The sequence below is a fragment of the Anneissia japonica genome, unplaced genomic scaffold, assembly GCF_011630105.1.
Source record: "Anneissia japonica isolate Jap-2015-1 unplaced genomic scaffold, ASM1163010v1 scaffold1208_len1460985_cov181, whole genome shotgun sequence".
Lineage (NCBI taxonomy): Eukaryota > Metazoa > Echinodermata > Crinoidea > Comatulida > Comatulidae > Anneissia > Anneissia japonica.
Genome location: NW_022688484.1, coordinates 572425 through 592294, shown reverse-complemented (window position 1 = coordinate 592294; position 19870 = coordinate 572425). Strand labels below are relative to the sequence as shown.

General features: G+C 34.7%; 1 protein-coding gene and 5 non-coding genes across 8 annotated transcripts in view; 1 reads left to right on the top strand and 5 right to left on the bottom strand.

Annotated features, from left to right (window-relative positions):
* LOC117121978 (WD repeat-containing protein on Y chromosome-like) overlaps positions 1 to 19870 on the top strand; it is a 42963-nt gene that overhangs the window by 223 nt on the left and 22870 nt on the right. Inside the window, exons 1-8 of one of the 3 annotated variants that reach the window (XM_033267449.1) lie at positions 6457 to 6560; positions 6790 to 6906; positions 10207 to 10287; positions 12679 to 12747; positions 13438 to 13506; positions 16325 to 16359; positions 16830 to 16992; positions 19027 to 19129. In XM_033267449.1, coding sequence (XP_033123340.1) covers positions 6865 to 6906; positions 10207 to 10287; positions 12679 to 12747; positions 13438 to 13506; positions 16325 to 16359; positions 16830 to 16992; positions 19027 to 19129 — 562 coding nt within the window. In that variant the 5' untranslated portion in view covers positions 6457 to 6560; positions 6790 to 6864. Of the gene's footprint in view, positions 1 to 6456; positions 6907 to 10206; positions 10288 to 12678; positions 12748 to 13437; positions 13507 to 16324; positions 16360 to 16829; positions 16993 to 19026; positions 19130 to 19870 lie in introns of those variants that run through there. The other 2 variants (XM_033267440.1, XM_033267432.1) reach the window with 2 other exon arrangements.
* Positions 7400 to 7472, bottom strand: Trnar-ucg. Its single transcript has one exon. It is a non-coding gene; the product is annotated as a tRNA-Arg (tRNA).
* Trnar-ucg lies at positions 8104 to 8176 on the bottom strand. Its single transcript has one exon. It is a non-coding gene; the product is annotated as a tRNA-Arg (tRNA).
* Trnar-ucg lies at positions 8827 to 8899 on the bottom strand. Its single transcript has one exon. It is a non-coding gene; the product is annotated as a tRNA-Arg (tRNA).
* Trnar-ucg lies at positions 9464 to 9536 on the bottom strand. The gene has a single exon. It is a non-coding gene; the product is annotated as a tRNA-Arg (tRNA).
* Trnar-ucg lies at positions 12454 to 12526 on the bottom strand. Its single transcript has one exon. It is a non-coding gene; the product is annotated as a tRNA-Arg (tRNA).

Sequence of the window (19870 nt, the reverse complement as noted above, 5' to 3'; positions counted from 1 at the left end):
GCTCTCGGATGGGGGAGGGGGCGCGATGTCTTGGAAGAGAGCAAATTGGGCGTAGTCGGTCACCTTTTAAAGTCTTTTGGAAGTGATCCCCCGAAAAGACATGACAATTTAGGGGTTTATATAGTATATTTAATCGATTTTAGAGTCTACTGAGGAAATAGTGTTTAAAACTACAATTAGTTTCTAAAATGTGCATACGTTTTATTTTGGATTACGAATCAAATAAAACATTATGCAATTTCTTGTGACATGCTTGAGAAATGTACAGTTCACTGAGACATCGCCCCCACCCCAACGTTTATTGTGCGCGGCAGTTAGGGACATGCTATTAAATAATAATTAGTATATATTTATTTATTTACTTGTTCTTTATACTGGGTTACCTCTTCAGTAAAATGTTACTGTTCTCCCAGATAGCCCAGTACGCATAAAACATTAACATCACAAAAGAAACACAGAATATCAAAAACATTAAAATATAAGAATGACGGAAAAGAATTTAAAAAAAAAAGTAAAGAAGAAAAAAAGTAGGCCTATGGCATTTACTTGGTGAAAACTGTGAGTAGGCCTAACTATATCTATAAATTTATCTACCAACCCGGTTACACCCAAGTCAACTTATCTGTTTCTATCACAGGGAGCTGGAAACTTTAGTTGGATATACAATAAGCATAATTTACATGTTGAAGAATTCATAATAATAATGATAATAATAATAATAATAATAATAATAATAATAATAATAATAATAATAATAATTAATAATAATAATAATAATAATAATAATAATAATAATAATAATAATAAAGAAGGTTTATTATGCGCACATCTCCACTCTATGATCCAATCAGAAACTCTAAAAGTATGGGGTGGCTTACTTGAGACACACCCCCATTACCTAAAGTATAATAGGCAAACACCCCCATATCACTGAGTCAGTAGTTAGATTCAATTTAGTAGTTAGGAGTACACAAAAGAAAAGTACTGTACAGAGCTGAGCTGACTCCACTCAAAAAGGGTTCTCTAACATCTGAAACCTGGAGTTTAGCTGATTGTAACCAACGTACAGTTTGTGTGAATAAATGTTTGCAGTGTACTAAAAGGAACTGTGTTATACTACTCATTAAAAGTCACCAACAACTAACCTATATTTAACATTGATTCCCAAAAGAATTCAGGGCAGAATTCGTATACCAATTTTCCCATCGAGGCAGTGTTGCTCCCCATATAAGTTAGGCCTATGCATAATTTTAAAAAAATCATTAAAAAAAAACAATACGGAGTTAGAGCAAGAGGAAATTCTGCTTTTCTTACTTGATCCACGACCTCTGGTTGTAAATCTTCCTATACCTAGAATCGGTTAAATATTTCAGGAATGATGTCGATTCTATTGCGTTTACGCTAAGCGAATTCCATATTATAATACAATGATCTCCTTTGATCAGATCAGCTAAGCTGACCTATGTGTGTGGCTAAGATTTTGTACAGTGAAAAGCAAATCGGAATGTTCTCATGGCATTAGAATGTTACATGACTGCTGGAGTGGATGCAGGATTTGGCGGTAGAGTGAGGGTCCACCTCACTGCCCCCACCATGGCTGGGGCTGAGGGCAGAACATTTTGAGAATAGGGAGCTCTCAGCGCGGATTCGGAATTTTAGCTCAGTTTCCATAGAATCGCTCACACTATTGACGACAGTCGCCGACAGTTGTCGGGAAGGTTGAACCCAGGTTCACTGACAAATCGGGTTGCCTTCCCGATTGCGCCGGGCAGCTATCAATGCACCCTGATTCGTCTGCAATGCAATCGACAAAATTAAACCAGGTTCAACCATCACGATAGCTGTTGGCATCTGTCGCCAATAGAGTGAGCGATTTTATGGAAACTGAGCCTTAACATGACTATTGCCTATGGTGGTCTCCGAGTTGTTCCGTCGCTGGAAAACCCTTGGACGTGGGGCAGGGGATTTGCAATAGTCTTGGGGTTCTCCCTCGGAAAGTTTTGTTCTTTAGATGCTGAGAAATGCACTTACGTACATTACGAGACGTCTATTGATGAATGAATACACACTGAATTCATAGATTTTCCCCCATTTTACCATGGACAATTAATAATTGCGATGATGAAGAAGAAGAAGATGATGATGATGATGATGATGACAAGGAGGAGGAGGAGTCATCATAGCAGGCGATGATAGGCTCCTGTGCAAGATTAATTAAAAGGCCCTTTGATATGAAGTGTCAACCGAGGCCGGTGTCCAGAGTTCGTTGTCACGTTTTCAATGCACACAATCGGACAACAGAATCATCTACAATTTATATGATCAGTACATTCTCTCTGTCATGAAAATATCATATCTAAAGTTAATATGCATGCACGTTTGATATATGTTTCATGTTGTTTGTTGAATGGTCTTTAATGATATTACATTCTAATATGACCACAACATAAAGAAGAACACATTGTCACCTTCAAAGTTCAGACCTATATACATTTATATTTCCTTAGGCTTAAATCATAAGGAAGTTCGCTCTATATCCCAATTTTAGGAAGTTATACGTTATATGCATCCAACGACATGGGGAATTTTGTTTTACGTTGTTTGTTGAATGGTCTTTGAAAAATATCAGTTTAATACGACCACAACATAAGGAAGTTCGTTCTTAAAATGTTTAATAATACAGAGAATTATGATTGTTTATCAAAATCATTATACACATGTTAGATCCAATTTCCACAAAAAAAAAAAAAAAAAAAAAAACGTTTTTAGTGCACGCGCTGACGTGGAAAGACTAACCTGATAATCTTGTTAATATTGTTTCAAAAATTCATCTTATGACCACAACTTTTAAGTTGTAACTTCTTCTTACAGCAAAAATAATAATGCAATTTTATTGTACCGCCACCATCTGGGAATGTAATTAAATATACATAAATGTCTTCTGTGATTGGTTGATTGCCAACATTTCAATGCTTATTGGAGGTAATGCTTTGGTGGGTGGACGGATATAATGCGTAACTCTCATAATATTTTCATATTTTGAAAAACTGTTTTGAGTATATGATCACATCTCATGATACATTACATCCACAGGGTGCCCTTTAGCCAAATTCACAAAAATGGATATATTCAGTTTTTCCGAATCACGACAGACTGAGTAGATTATGTTAAATCTGGTTAAAATGTAAATATTTAAGATTTTATTTTCAAATGACAGAAAATCACAAATTTATATTCCGCACATTCTCGACTGTCTTGAAAATGTGGACCTTACCAAATTTGGTTGGGTGCGTTATTCACACTTTTCGCAATACTCCACCTACTGGATATACGGGCATGGAAACTTTACATTTTACCTGCCAATTAATACAGTATTATACGCTTATTAGATATCTTCTCAATTTCTCAGTATTGTTTTTTAAATTCTTTTTCCACTTCCAACGCTGATTGATTTGAAATTTACATACCATTCATGTCGTTGGTCTTCTACAGATTCCGTGTTTCTCAGTGCCCAGTGGTCATTTTTGACTTCCTTTTTAGATGTACTGTATCAAAGTGTGTTCGTAAGTTTTAAGCTCTATAGATCTACAATTAGGCTACCAACTCCATTAAAGACTTGGTTCCCCCCCCCCCTTTTTTTTATAGCATTCGTTAAAATAATGAAATAATAATTCATTAAGTAAAAAGTAATAATTGAAATTATAGGTTGTCGCTTTAGTGTAATTTTGGGAATAACAAAATATAATAAAATGATATAGGCCTATGCCTTTCAATAAGGTTATAAGAATCAACGCAAATGTATATCCTCCCTGTGATTGATTTTTGATTAACCATACGTTGTGACATAAATCATAAAAATAATAAAAGAACTCAACAGTGTATAAGTTATCGCGCAGCCGTTTTTAATTAAAGTCCCTCTTTGTTTAATACTTAGACAATGCAAAAAGTGGCATTTCTGACAGAAAGAGTTGGAATTCGCCAGACCACCAGGCACTGCTATCACTTTATATTGGAGAACGGTGCGAAGGTCTGGATCCGCGCCTGCTCCTGCACTACGGTATCGCGCCTGCCCGAAAATTGCACTATCATACTTTACAACAATACAATACAACAATTATTTTTCTTAATACAATTTAGAGGTGGGGGGGGGGGTGGTGCGATCGCATCATCTGCACCCCATCTGCATCCGGAAGACTGAGTCACATCATGGAGGTAAACTCCATGGTCACGCGTAAAGGTACAACCATAAGAGCACAGCCTGCGGCTCAGTTGGCTAAAACCTGTTGGCCATGTAAGTTTTCAATGAATTTTCTTCACTCATTTTGTACCTGGTTCAGTAGGCCTTCCTCTAAACCTCGATATTTGGATATGATGTGGCTGGTGTGAGACCTTAAAGACGTAAACGTGCATATTTGTGGGACATGCACGAATTCCTGGCTCATTAGGGCCCAAATACAAGTTTTCACTCAAAGCGGCATGTTTTAGTAGGGATATTTTGGAAGTTACACTACTCGGCCGTACACTCATCGAAAAATGGTTCAGGTCTTTGATGAGGTAATACAATTATTGATGATGGAAGGTGAAGCAAAAGGGAAAACATTCACCAGGGTCGTTTTGAGGTTTTTGATTTTCCGTGAAACGAGGGGCAATCTTTTAACACACAGCCAACCCCTATTAAGGGGACGGGGACACTTCTGAGTGTGCCATATGGTCAAATAACCCCTATTAAGGGAACACTTAATTTTTTTCATTGTATCACAACATCTACAGCACTCTGAAAATAAGAAAAAATCTTAGTATATTTTGACACCTTTTGAGCAATAAACCAGAATTTTCTCCTCTTAATGCATAAGTGAATATCAGTATAGGCCTACAGCGTGTTACTTCGTAAACCAATCTTGTCAATTTTGACCCTCAACAATTGGGATTTCTCTTTCTTTGTTGTTTGTGTACAGTATTTCATATAGGATTCTAATCCACATCAAAACATATTACTCTATTCATCATGCTACATCCATCTAATAGAAAACTCTAATGTGATTTAATCACATTTACTATTTCAAACAATATGAAATAATAATAATAATAATATATTAATGCTTGCGGTTACACCACGTATATAGTTCTGAGAAGAACTGTTGTTGTTGGTTGAGAATATCTCCACATTTCGATTGAGTTGCTTCAATCGTCATCAAGAGACCTGAAGACTATTGAAGCAACTCAATCGAAACGCGGAGATAGTCTCAACCAACAACAGTTCTTTTACCATCTATGTGGTGTACCGCAAGCATTAGTACCGTATATTATAACTTCGCCTTGCAAGCTTTCAAACAATATAAATAATAATAATAATAATAATAATAATAATAATAATAATAATAATGATAATAATAATAATAATAATAATAATAATAATAATAATAATAATAATAATAATAATAATAATAATAGGCCTAATAATAATAGGCCTAAAAAAAATAATAATGTGCAGAAATTAATAACGTACCAATTCAAAAACACTATCAAAGGCGCAGTGAACAATTAACCCAATTAAAGCGATTTTGTAAACAAAACAAATTATTTGAAAAAAATGATTTGATCATTTAATAGAAAGCTCAATATTAAAAAAAGACTATTTAATAAAGAATATTTGGTCATCAACATTGCATAATGAAACAATATTGGGAACATATTTAACTATTGTTTTAATTACATTTATGCTTCTTATTATAAATGAATTGTATTTGCGTTGCAAATTATTGCTATAAATTAGTTCTTATTCTACTGTAACTGATTCTATGTCAATAAAATTATAAAAAATATATGTCATCGTTGTATGAAAACATGCCAAAAACACCTATTCAGGGGACACCCCTTAAAGGGACACTTTTTTGGTCCCGAAGGTGTCCCCTCAATTATGGGGTTCTACTGTAGCGGGCTTCTGCTTCCTGGGACTGCGAGGGCTTGACTTTCTCTGAATTCCTGGATCGAACCCTTGGGAAAGCATCTTCTCTACTCAAGGGTAAATATCGATCCACATTAGCCCTCGTTTAACCAAGGCCTGAAAATGCAAATCCTTAAATAAATGCCTAGAAACATCCCAACATTATTGTTAAATCAAGGTAACCCATGTTGAAGGCTTACTCTCAAACGCTTCCCTAATTGTGGTAGCGATTCTTCCCGTCTATCTGTCCCAAGAAAATATGGCAACTGGGCAAGTAAAAAGTAACGGACCTTCGATACAAATTATGTTAGGCAGCCTAACAGGACACTCCTATGTTTTTTTTTATAACGTTACTTTGTTTCTTGGCTAAGACAATAAAGGACTATTTAAATCGACCTTTCTCAGCCCTTCAGTGGTGAATATAAAGGGCTGACAAAAGGCCTACAATCTTGTTTTGTTGTTTTATCGGCTAACTCACAATTATTGTGCTGTAATAATCAATGGTAGGGGATTATCTCTTTAGAGTTTCCCGCTGGTCATAGTTGCTAACGATGTAAATACCAAGAGAATACATCCACTCAACGACGTGGGACATTCCATAAGCCTCTAATTTTATGTATGTTATATGATATTTTGCATGTTTTCGTTGTTAATACCTTCTTTGTTAACTACATGGAATGAGGGGTACGCCAAGTACAGTCGTGGCCTCGGCGGCGGCGTGTATTCCCCATCCAGAGGCCTATCAGCAGAAGATGAGCTGGGGTAGCATAAAGAAAGAGTTCGGGGTACCTCTTGATACTGGACGTAAGAAACTATCACGTGGTTCTGCTTCTCGTCATGTACAGGGTTCCAAGGAGTCGAGTACGACGCGTGGTAAGAGTGCGGAACAGGGTAGGAAATCGGCTAGACTGGAAGATGAAATGAACAACGAACACCTAAGAAAACTACAACAAATTTTCGAGGTAAGTCTCAGAGTTTCGAACGTTCGTCAGTCGTTTTTGATACTTTACCAGTACGCTGTATCATTATAAATGTTCACCAGGCGGTGCAACATTAATTAACGTCTAGGAAATTTATTATTATTATTATTATTGTTGTTGTTGTAGTTTGTATTAGGCTATTTTATTTGAATTTATAATACTTATTATTGAAACACGTTATCTACAGCAGACACAAATCCGCCACAGATTATAATATTAAGAAATTAACAATAAGACAGACTTTCCCCATTATTATTATTATTATTATTATTATTATTATTATTATTATTATTATTATTATTATTATTATTATTATTATTATTATTAGTAACATTTGAATCAAAATATTACATTTTTTTACAAGAGGTAAAAGAACATGACACAAAACATTGATTATCTTCTGTTATATAATACAGTATAATTAATACTAACATTTAAGTTAAAAAATTAAGATCCTTTAAAGGAAAAAAATTGTCGACCACGATGGGACTCGAACCCACAATCTTCCGATTCGAAGTCGGACGCCTTATCCATTAGGCCACGCGGCCGTTGCTGAGATAGTTGATCACATGACTGAAGAGTAGCTTTATACGTAAACGGACGTTACAGTACTTCGGTTGATTGAAATAAGTTGTGTTACGGTACATCATTAATACAGTAGCTTGTTGACACAGCGTTTTGATTACAGTGACATAACATTAAATAACGTATAGGAATGTTATTGTTTTTTATTTGTTTTATTTCATATTTTTGTTATTATAATAATGTCATTTTTTTCGACAGTAGATCGCTGCTAACTAGTAGTATATTTACGAAAATAGAGACATGCGACTACTCCTTCATCATATCATACAGAAAATTTACATGAATTGCATACTCGCAGAATTTTACTTTCTATTAGAAAATGCTAGTCATATTTTTTTTATTGAACCCCTTTATCGGCTGCAGACAAATCCGCTACCAATTATTAATATTGAAGATAATATAATACAAACATAGGACCTTCTCTTTTACATAATACCGTACCTTGTAGTAGCATTTAAATAAAAATATTCAATTCTTCAAGAAGTTGAAAAACATTAGAAGCAAAACATACACCACTTTGATTAATATCATTAGAAATGATATTTAAATAGCAAAAAAAAAATTAAAATAAAAATCCATTAAGTAAAAAGTACTCGACCACGATGGGACTCGAACCCACAATCTTCCGATTCGAAGTCGGACGCCTTATCCATTAGGCCACGCGGCCGTTGTTGAAGTGCTTCGAAGTTTCAAACGTAAACAGAGACTACACAGTTTATTAATACAAGACGTCTAGGAATATTATTGGCATTGTTTATATTACTATATTTTAATTAGCATTTTAATTAACATTTAAAATAACAAAAACTTTAAAATATTGTGCGGGACGTGGAAACGTAGACAGACGTTACGTCGATTTTAATACGTTGCACAATACAGGGGCGGATCCAGAAATGTCCAAAAGGGGGGGCCGGAAGGGGGGGCCGAAAGTTGGGCTGATTAGTATATTTACGAAAATAGAGACATGCGACTACTCCTTCATCATACCATACAGAAAATTTATATGAATTGCATACTCGCAGAATTTTACTTTCTATTAGAAAATGCTAGTCATATTTGTTTTATTGAACAACTTTATCGGCTGCAGACAAATCCGCTACCAATTATTAATATTGAAGATAATATAATACAAACATAGGACCTCCTCTTTTACATAATACCGTACCTTGTAGTAGCATTTAAATAAAAATATTCAATTCTTCAAGAAGTTGAAAAACATTAGAAACAAAACATACACCACTTTGATTAATATCATTAGAAATGATATTTAAATAGCAAAAAAACATTAAAATAAAAATCCATTAAGTAAAAAGTACTCGACCACGATGGGACTCGAACCCACAATCTTCCGATTCGAAGTCGGACGCCTTATCCATTAGGCCACGCGGCCGTTGTTGAAGTGCTTCGAGGTTTCAAACGTAAACAGAGACTACACAGTATATTAATACAAGACGTCTAGGAATATTATTGACATTGTTTATATTACTATATTTTAATTAACATTTAAAATAACAAAAACTTTAAAATATTGTGCGGAACGTGGAAACGTAGACAGACGTTACGTCGATTTTAATACGTTGCACAATATTATTATAAATGTACCTCATGGAGCATTTGGTCACATGGTTACATTCAATGATGTCTATAAACCTAATTTTGATTGTTTGTTTTATTGTCTTTTCTTTGTCATTATCACATTTTTTTCTTATTGAACCCCTTTATCGACGGCAGACAAATCCGCTACCAATTATTAATATTAAAGATGATATAATACAAACATGCGACCTCCCCTTTTACATAATACCGTACCTTGTAGTAGCATTTAAATAAAAATATTCAATTCTTCAAGAAGTTGAAAAACATTAGAAACAAAACATACTCCACTTTGATTAATATCACTAGAAATGACATTTAAATAGCAACAAAAATAAAAATCCATTAAGTAAAAAGTACTCGACCACGATGGGACTCGAACCCACAATCTTCCGATTCGAAGTCGGACGCCTTATCCATTAGGCCACGCAGCCATTGTTGAATTGCTTTGAAGTTTTAAACGTAAACACAGAGTACACAGTATTTTGATACATGACGTCTAGGAATATTATTGTCATTGTTTATATTACTATACTTTAATTAGCATTAGAAAGTATAATACATACTCCAAGTATTGAAATACACGCCATCGTGTTGGTTAATGTCGAAATATTGAATCCCAACACGATGGCGTGTATTTCAATACTTGGAGTATGTATTATACTTTCTTATCTGAAATTAATCAGTGGACCTTTCGGTTTTTTAATTAGCATTATTACGCATACCGACTTAAATTGTGCTAGCTTTTGAAACCGCCATCATCAACGGCCGCGTTGCCTAATTGTTCGTGTCTATTCGTGTCGATTTTTTTTTCTCCTTGAGGGATTTTTTTTTTAATTTATTTTTTTATTTTTTATTTTTTTTTGTAGATTTTCATTTTGCTTCTAAAAGCAGAAGGCTTTAATGAACCATCAGTACCACTTAAAAGAGTTAAAAATATTATTGTTTACATCGTTATTATCAATTTATAATAATTGTTATTTGTATTATAATAATTAATATTGTGTTTACGTGATATCTTCATTCTGCTTTCAAATCTATTAAACCCACAATGATTTTTTTGAAGCACAGTTTAACACGTATTTTATTTTTTCTATTATTAAGGAAGCTGATGAAGACCAGGGAGGTGGCCTGGACATCGATGAGTTCCGGCAAGCAATGCGCAAAATAATGGGCGAAGGAATGGTACGTAGGCCTAGCTTTATAGCAGTTTTTCCCTCTACTCTGTTTTAAAGTATTTTATTAACAATATTAGCCGTTCCGGATAATTTATATTAAACGCCATTTCATATAGGTTTCAGTTAACTGAATCTGCACGCGAGAGAAGAACCCGACAATAAATACGGTAATGCCTTGCCTACGATATTCCTGTTTCTTCCTAGCATCAAATTTATTGAGGAATTCCTGCTTTCAGGAGTAAATATGATACGCTTTTATATTCATAAAAAACAATTCAAATCTACAACTAAAAAAAAAAGCCAAACAAACAAACATAATGGCATTCAAGTTTTTCAATGATAGCGATATAGGCCACTTAATGAAAAGGTCTACAGTATCATAGGACCTATAAATACCTATAAATACGAATATCATATGAAAATAAATATTTATACGTATACGACATATCGACATGGCCATTAACAGTTCTGTAACTCCATTCTCAAACTACTTTGCCATAAAACAAAAATCGGCGGTTTTGGTCTAATTATTATTTTTTGATTATCATGTACTTTGTCCTACTTTCGCAAAATGCTTATGGTATCAAATCCTACCTTTGATCAAAATCCTGTAACTAGTACCATTATCATTGTCACTATCATCTTCTTTTTTCTTTTCATTTTCTTCTTCATCATCATCATCATCGATATCCTCATTAAATACTCATTATCTTATTATCCGCATCATCGTCATCCCCATAGTCATCATCATTAATATCATCATCAGCAGCAGCATCATCAATACCATCCCCTTACAATCATCGTCATCTTCACTACCACCACCACCACCACCACCACCATCACCATCATCATCATCATCATCATCATCATCATCATCATCATCATCATCATCATCATCATCATCATCATCATCATCATCGTCGTCATCCTCATTATCATCCTTTTCTTCCTCCTATGAGGGGGGAGGTAGTATGAATCATCTATCTATATAAGCCCCACCCTCCCTCTCCCCACCCTATTTCGAATTCATGAATCCACCACATGCAATTAACACTCCTTATATGAAACAATTATTTAGTGGAATTGCAATGCGTTCGAATGCCGCGCTGACGCGTTTCTGAGACGTATACTGTGTTGTCCTTTTCTGTAATCCCAAGCAGGAGAATTATTGTAGATTTTTTTATTTTTTATTTTAAATAGACCTTTTAATATTAATCAAAATTGCGTCTTATATATAAAGTCTATTAATTCGTCTTGGTCCAGCTTTTCTATAATGCGTCTGTTTTATGGCCAATAAAACCATTACTCCTCGGCCTATATGAATTTTAGTAAACGATGTTATATGCATGTATTGATCACTTAGGCAAACTTGGGTGACTAAATTTACGGACTATTTTACCGCTTTCTCCGGCCTACTAAAAATTCCCGATACTTTACAATATTTTATTGAAATTGTGAATCAGACATCGTGTCTACTATTTGGATCGTTAGACGTCGCCGTGCTGGTCTGACAAAGTTGCTGGTCATTTTCTTAATTTTCTACACCACTTATATAAGGTTGATAACCCCATTAAATAATCCGCAACGCATTTAAGTTGAGAAAACACATTAAAATTTAGGATCATTGGATGAGGCTTGTGTCAACCTATTTTTGGCTGATTGTATCTGAGTCTGCCCTGTTTATTGCCCGTACGATACGGACAGGGGGACCTTATAGTCATCCACCCAGTATTCACGCTCCGCTGTGCTTGCTTGTCAATACGGGTATAATGGCCATGGGTAAAACACAAGCAATATGACACACCGTTCATAACAGTACCACGGCCTATAGGCATGCAAATCTTGGAGAGAAGCGGATCCAGCCTTTTAATAAAGGGGGAGGGAGGGGGGCGTGAATGTGCAAGCGGAGCGATAGTCTTCTGACACAGTCCCTGGTGGGCGTTAAACCTCTTGTGAGGTTGTATCCCTCTAATGAGGTTGTATTTGATTGATTTTAATAATTTAGCGAGGTAGTTTCCTGATAAACTTAATAAGAATTTTTAAAACCAAAAATAGTGGAGGAGTAGGCCCCTCACGTTCATTTTGTAATTCCGCCACTGTTAGATATAATTATTATTGGACAAGGATCCATGACACAACAAACAAACAGCATAGAATCCTAGAAAAATAAAGTCGACCACGATGGGGCTCGAACCCACAATCTTCCGATTCGAAGTCGGACGCCTTATCCATTAGGCCACGCGGCCGTAGGTGTTGTTTCAAACGTTGACATGTTTTAATAATTTGTGAACGATTGTTTGTTTGTTTTTTTGTTTTTTTGTTGTTTTTTTATATTATAGTACGCCTATGTGTTAAATTATTCGCGTGTCCTAATGATGTTGAACGTTTTTATTTCTAGGTTGATGATCACGAGTTAGCAATCGTCTTTATGAAAGTTGACGCAAACTGTGATGGCACGGTTGACTGGGTAGGTCCACAGTGTTTTTATATATAACACTTTATTTTTGTTTCAACAATATTTTAAATGTCTTTTATATAATAATGCTTTGCACATTCAACAGACAGTAAAACGTTTCTTAATGAGGCTTAGAGGGTAGAATTTTTTTTTTAGTCGTGGGAAAAATCTTAGTTCAGTATAGGATTTCAACCTAAGACCCTTGTTTTGGGAGGGAAAAAAAAACCACAATTATATTTGTTCGTCATCATCTTCATTATTATTACTATCAATTATTACACTAACAAAACCCGTGTTATGCAATATCATTACATTTCGTAAATACCCAAACACGCAATTATTGTTCCAAATGATAATCATTCGTCTATCCACCTTATTTGATTGTTTCCATTATAGGGAACATTCTTTTCAAGATCACCTTGTTTTTTGTTTCTTTTAATATACTACTGTAATGTATTCGCTTTACTGTTATTTAATTTGAATACTTCATCTTTTGCACGCAAAATTAAAAAAATGTTATTATTATATAGCACGTTATATGATTAGCTAGCAATGTCCTTGATGTCGTCACCGTGGATATTGTCGTCGTCACTGTCGTAATCATCGATGTCGTAACCGTCTTTGATATTGCCGTATTCTTTACTGTAGTTGAGGCTCTCTGTAAATGTAATCAATACTTTATTTGTATTTTTATTTTCTTAGGATGAGTATTTATCGTACATGCTATTTGAATACCAAGAGCGCGACTTGATGAGCAATCTTTTTAAAGATGTAAGTTTTTTTTTATTTTAATAATATTAATAATAATAATAATGATAATAATAGGCCTAATAATAATAATAATTATTATTATTATTATTATTATTGTTATTATTATTATTATTATTATTATTATTATTATTATTGATGATTAATTAGACTGACGACGCAAATGTTAACTTAAACCTTATCACCCACCATGGATCTCGATAGCTCCGGCCATTTTTGTTTACTTGTCTTGTAAAAAATACGGTATTTCCAAGATGTTACGTTCTCGAAATAAATTTGCAAAGGCGCATTTGCAAATTTCACATAGTGGGCAGAGCTGTTGAGATGCATGCTGTGTAGAAAAGTTAGCGTTCGCCCGTCGATGGTACCATCCCAGTTAGGAAAGGTGGTACTACTCAATAGCGGCGAGGTATGAATCCATATCAATGAGTGGTTCCGTTCCATCCCGTAGAGAGGAGTGGTGCTATCCTAACAGTGGACGTTGTACCATCCCATAGCAAAGAGTGCCATCCCAGTATCTGAGGAGGTATTATCCAAGTACAATGGTACCATCCCTGTATAATGGAGGTGGTACATTTATCTTCCAAGTTATTCTATCGAGATTCGAGAATTTTTTATTTCTGCGGTTGAGTTAGCTTCGGTATTTGCGTTGGCCAAGTCAGTCATACGCTGGTACAGGCTTTCGATACTACACGCGTGGTTTTAGCGACCTGTCCACCTGCGCTATGCAATGGCATGAAGCGTCCACTTTCCACCGGACATTTGTACCCCTTATGGCATTTCCTTAACCCAAGTATATTCTTCTTGATGTTATTACAAAACTGGGCTTTAATAAATTCGAAACTAGTTAGTCGAGATTTGCTAAAGTTTTTACAAAGTGAGTCAGCAAATAACTGTGGTTTGAGCGCATTAGATTAGACCACAGGTGGACAGTATTTTGATTTGATTACAATGATTGTGAATTTCATTACATTATGCTTCCGTTGGGATACACAGAGGGTAGGAACTAATTTCAGCTCAAACTTGGATTGAAATGATTATGTTTTGACCTGATTATTTTGCGCTGGGAAAAAAAATGACCGATAAATCTCTGACTAATATAATCATGTAGTCGCTATGTTTCGAGTTTGATCACGTGACTTGGCAGGCAGTGACTAAAGTCCTAATTTTTTCTAAGTCAAGCCAGTGACGGACATTACCCAGGCGGCGGTGAAAATGTACAACAACATTGAACTTAGCTTGTTAGCGTACTAATTTAATTATTTGCCGCAGTTTCAGCGCTAAGAAAAACAGCATGTCACTGTATACCGAAACTTTAATGTTTGAAGTTATTCAACTCTTTGTGGGACTGGGTATGTGATGGTCATAGTGATTGGCTAACTTTTTTTGTGTGTACTCGCAGTATTTTTAACTCCTCCCCCTTATTCAAATAAATTATTACCTTATATAGTACGGTATATATATAACTATTAATATCGTTTAACATCATTTTAAACCTAAACTACTGAACGAAACGTCGTGTCTTCATCTGTGTCCCTATAAGTTAACGCTGATTTGTTGGGGTGCTTAAAATAGTTATTTTTTTTTAAGATAACGTTTCCGTAAACATCATATCAGTGTGTAACAGTATATTAATTATTAATTTATTAAAGGATTATAACTTTTAAACCAGGGGTGTTCTCTATATATTAAAAAGGAAAAAAAAAGGAAAGAAGTAGAATATCTATTCACGCTTAATAATACGGTGTGGTTAAGTAAATAATAATAAAAATAAAATTACATGAGAGGCTTAATAAATATTTACAACCAAATTAGGCCTATAGCACCTCTTAATCCGTAAGTTTATGAATGGAAGTGTGTGACATACCATAGTAACAAATGCCGTAGCCAGATATTGGGACAGTTGGGACAGTCCCACACATTTTTTCTATTAGGTCCACAAAGAGTGGGTCCACATTTTAGAAATGGGTCCAAATTTCTCATATTTTGCGTAAAATGGGTCACTTATTAAGAAAATGGGTCCAGATTATTCATGTTTTTGCGTAAAATGGGATAAAAATGGGTCCACATTATTTGAATTTACGCATAAAGTGGGTCCACCCTGATATTGTCCCACACTGTCTAAAAAAATCCTGGCTACGGCATTGATAGTAACGGTTTGGAATTAGTTATATAGAAGACCAAAACTTATGTGGATTAGTTAATTAATGAGAAGCTTAAGAGACAACCTTCAAATGATTCAATAAGAGTTTTTCTCAAAGAAGTTTTGCTCTCGAATAAGAGGTGCACACAAACGTGATTTTTACCAAGCTCCGCTCTCGAATAAGCGCTGGGACTGTCTCTTATACACATCTAGATGTGTATAAGAGACAGGAGCTGTTGAGATGCATGCTGTGTAGAAAAGTTAGCGTTCGCCCGTCGATGGTACCATCCCAGTTAGTAATTATACATGGTAGGCCTACCAAAATTAAAATGTCGAAAGTCCGAAGACGTCCTGTTGTGTGTTATTGTAAATCGACTCGTTCGCTTGGATTCTCTCTGGTTGCTGACGGTACTGGTCAAATGTATGATTTTAGTAACAACTGTGATGTAAGAATCCAGAAAATGTAGTCGCAGCGATTTTGTCTCTCTAAAATCGTCTTCCTAGGAACGTCCTCAATTTGTCCTATACGGCAACAAATTTACTACAGATTTCGTTCCCAATCGTGCTCTGGCCGAGAAAACTCAATTTTTCGAGAGTTAGGCAGTTCGACAGGTGGACGAGCTCGTTGTGAAACCAATTTACTGATGTTAATCTTAATTTTATTATTGTTTTCTACAGATTCCATTCCCTAGACCATTGAGAGAAATCGCAAGGTAATGATTGGTCTATTATATTGTAATATGATCCTTATTCGATTAATTATGGTTTCCAAGTTCGAAGAATGTGCAACCTTTTTTCAGAATTGTCTCCATTTCCGTAAGATGCCACAACCATTAGCCTTCTGACCTCTGCGTAGGCGGTGCTATACTTTTTTGAAAATGTTTTTCAACAAACTCAAAAGGACACCGTGAAAACAAGTGTCAACAGGCGCCACCTGTTCAGAAACAGTGGCCGTCTTGAACATGTATAGAAACTGCAAAGTCATCGTCTGCCTGCAGACCAAACGATCAAACATGACACGTGACGTAGAGCAGACGATGCTAAAACAAGCTCATCCACACAGTACAATTTCACTATTAAATTCGAAATTAATTTGAACATGGATAGAACATAACTTATTACATCTCATAATGTTAATGAAGATTGAGGTTGATTGATTGATATTTTATTGTCACATTCCCAGCAATCATCGTGACACTATTACGAAAGTAGCCTTTTATCAGACGATCAGTCACCGCCATGGCGCCATCAAAGAGGAAGAACACGGCGGACGCTACATCTCAGTCAGCAAAGAGGGTGTCGTCAACTTCTGGACAACAGAAATGCACCATATTCGCTCGGCAACGGTATGTTTTTATGTGGTTAATATGACGTTCACATTATTGTAAGTTTGCCTCTGTGTACCGCCCTCTAAAGGATAGTTTGTCATCGATACTTTTCACACTAAACCATCTAGATTCTAGCCTATAACGTCAATAAACGCCTATTTGCGTCAATATAAATGTCTATAGCGTCACTAAACGACTAATAGCGTTACTAAAATATATTTAATTGTATTGAAATACCGTTTTACCATAACTATATTGCGACTTTAAACTTGTAAATTCATGATAAACGCATAAGACGTGTATTAACGACATTTCATTATGAAGCGTAACCAATAAAATAATAGATCATAAATTCATTAAAGTTAATGCACACAATTTTATTTTTATGATAAACTAATTTAAATTTGAATAATTGCTCTGTGCGTTAGATGACCACGGTTTAAAAAAAAACTCACTGACACTGTAACATATAACAGAAGCTTAATCGCTTTATCCAATTAATGAATATTGTTAATCATTTGTTTGCTTATTTGAAATGACAAGTTGATCCTTGTTAACTTTCGTTACTCGTAAATTTTTCGATTCAGAATATTTTTTTTTAATTATTTTACGACGATGATATCTTTCTAATTGATTAGGCTAAATATGTTGGATAGAGTTTATTATGTTGATACTTTCAGAAATTTTAAAAAGTTGTTTGCTTCTTTTAACAACACGTTACTTAAGCACATTTTTATTCGAACACTTCCGGTGCCTTAAATATTCATCCAAATTTCTTCAAATGATGCGGTATTTTCACCCTGTCTTAATTTGTGTGGTAAAATATAGACAACTCACAAAGAGTCAATTAATTAAAACATTGATGACTTTAAAAAAGGGTTTTAATGGACAGCGTTTCGATTTTTTTTTATAAATGGGCTATATAAATACTTAACAATAACTAATATCAACCTTCATTGAATTGAAACACATAGGCCTATCTTAAAAAAATAATTATTTTCGGTTGATTTAAGGAGTTTCACAACGAAAATATCCTATTGATTACCAGCCAATAATTTAGGCCAAAAATATAGGAACAATATTATTTATGCATCTATTAATTAGGAAGAAAACATTTCGCGTAATTTTAAATTGAAAGCTAACTTATAGATTCAGATTCATATTTAGATTTCTTTTATTTTTTCCAGAAATAACATACAATGTACAGTATATGTGGAGGAGGCTATAATAAAATCGTGTGCTGCACAGAGCACAGATCTTTAGGCTAATAGCCCCCTTAAAAAAAAAAAATAATAATAATAATTTTGCAGTATTTAAAAAAGTCAAATAATTATTAATTATGTAAAAAAAGAAAGTTATTCAGTATATCTAACTGATTCAACAAATAAATAATATACAATCAGAAAACAGTAAAATAATTAGAAAATAAATAATTAAATCTGAATCTGATATACTTAATATATAGATATATTAATACCTAATACAAAGAAAGAAATTCAAAGATTCCTCAACGCAGACCGTAAGTATATCGTAAATTCAGAACGATTTATATTTCTAAAAATATTATAGTGGTCAGCTGATAAATGTTCTAATTAGAGAATAATAATTATAGCATACACTCTGTGGTTTTTAAATGAACCGTTACATAAAGTGAGACTACAAGTCATAGAAGTTACGCTAAACTGCCTGTCACTCTGGCTGGCCTATTGCCGAATCCTGAATCCTTAACATTCCGGCTGGGCGATTCGGGGCTATGCTATGTTATCTGTCATTAACTTAATCTGGGCGTTCTGCATTATATACAATTTTATTCATACATTCTGTATATAAGGTATGACTAATGTTTGCTAATGCATTACAGGCATCGGTTTCATTAATAAAGTATCCTATAATAAAATGTCGCCGAGCCTAATCATGTCTGGCTTGTACTACTTGATAACCACGAAGGCAGCAGCTGCCTCGTTTGCTTTTTTGCATTGCATAACCCAGTAACATGATTATGGCGTGGAATTTCGGCCAAGCTCACTTCTCGCCACTATTATTATCCTACAGATCGAACAGCCGCGAGAGAAGACCAAGCCCATGTGGCTGACAGACTTGGTCTGTATGTCGAATATTAACATGATTTCAATTTCATCGACGGAAAGAGACATAAGTAAGTGTATATGGGCCGAGAAATGGGTTAAGTAAATAAACATTTGCAGAATTGCAGGAACGCCCATCTTTCAATGATGTCCGTTTCATGATTTCATTAAATTCCTACATGTTAGTATGTTGATATGACTTCACTTTTTTTAGTTATCTTTAATAAATTATTGAGGATTGATTGTTCAAATACTATTAGTAAAATAATTGCATAGGGCTGGTATATAATTACTGTATACACAAATATAATACATTATAAATCATAATAATGTGGAGATAAACTCTTAACCGTAATGCTATAATTATAATATAGAATTTGAACGTTAGAGAATTTATCTCTAGATTTAACCATGACTGATTTATAAAAAATATCTTTTTGGAGGTCGCGTTTTTTTTTTTTTATTAAAATGCTAAAGATGAGGGCGATTGACTTCTGTTGTTTTCAAAGCATTGGAAACTAGCGTTGTTCCACCCAAGTGCAAGAGTGAAACTTGGGTTGCCTCTAATCGGATTTAAACTCACCAGTTCCCAGTATGTTAAGACGTCTGCATAGACAGCAGAAGGTCCCGGATTCAAATCCCTCTGGGGCATTTTTTTTCACACTCGCAGATTCCTTTCCAACGTTCAAAAGTTGTATACAGGACTAAAGGTTTTACTTATATTTTACCATGATATACAGTAGATTCTTTAATCGGATTCGAATTTCCAACAAAGCATCAATGACCTAGTTGGAGTTGGATTCGTCGGCCGA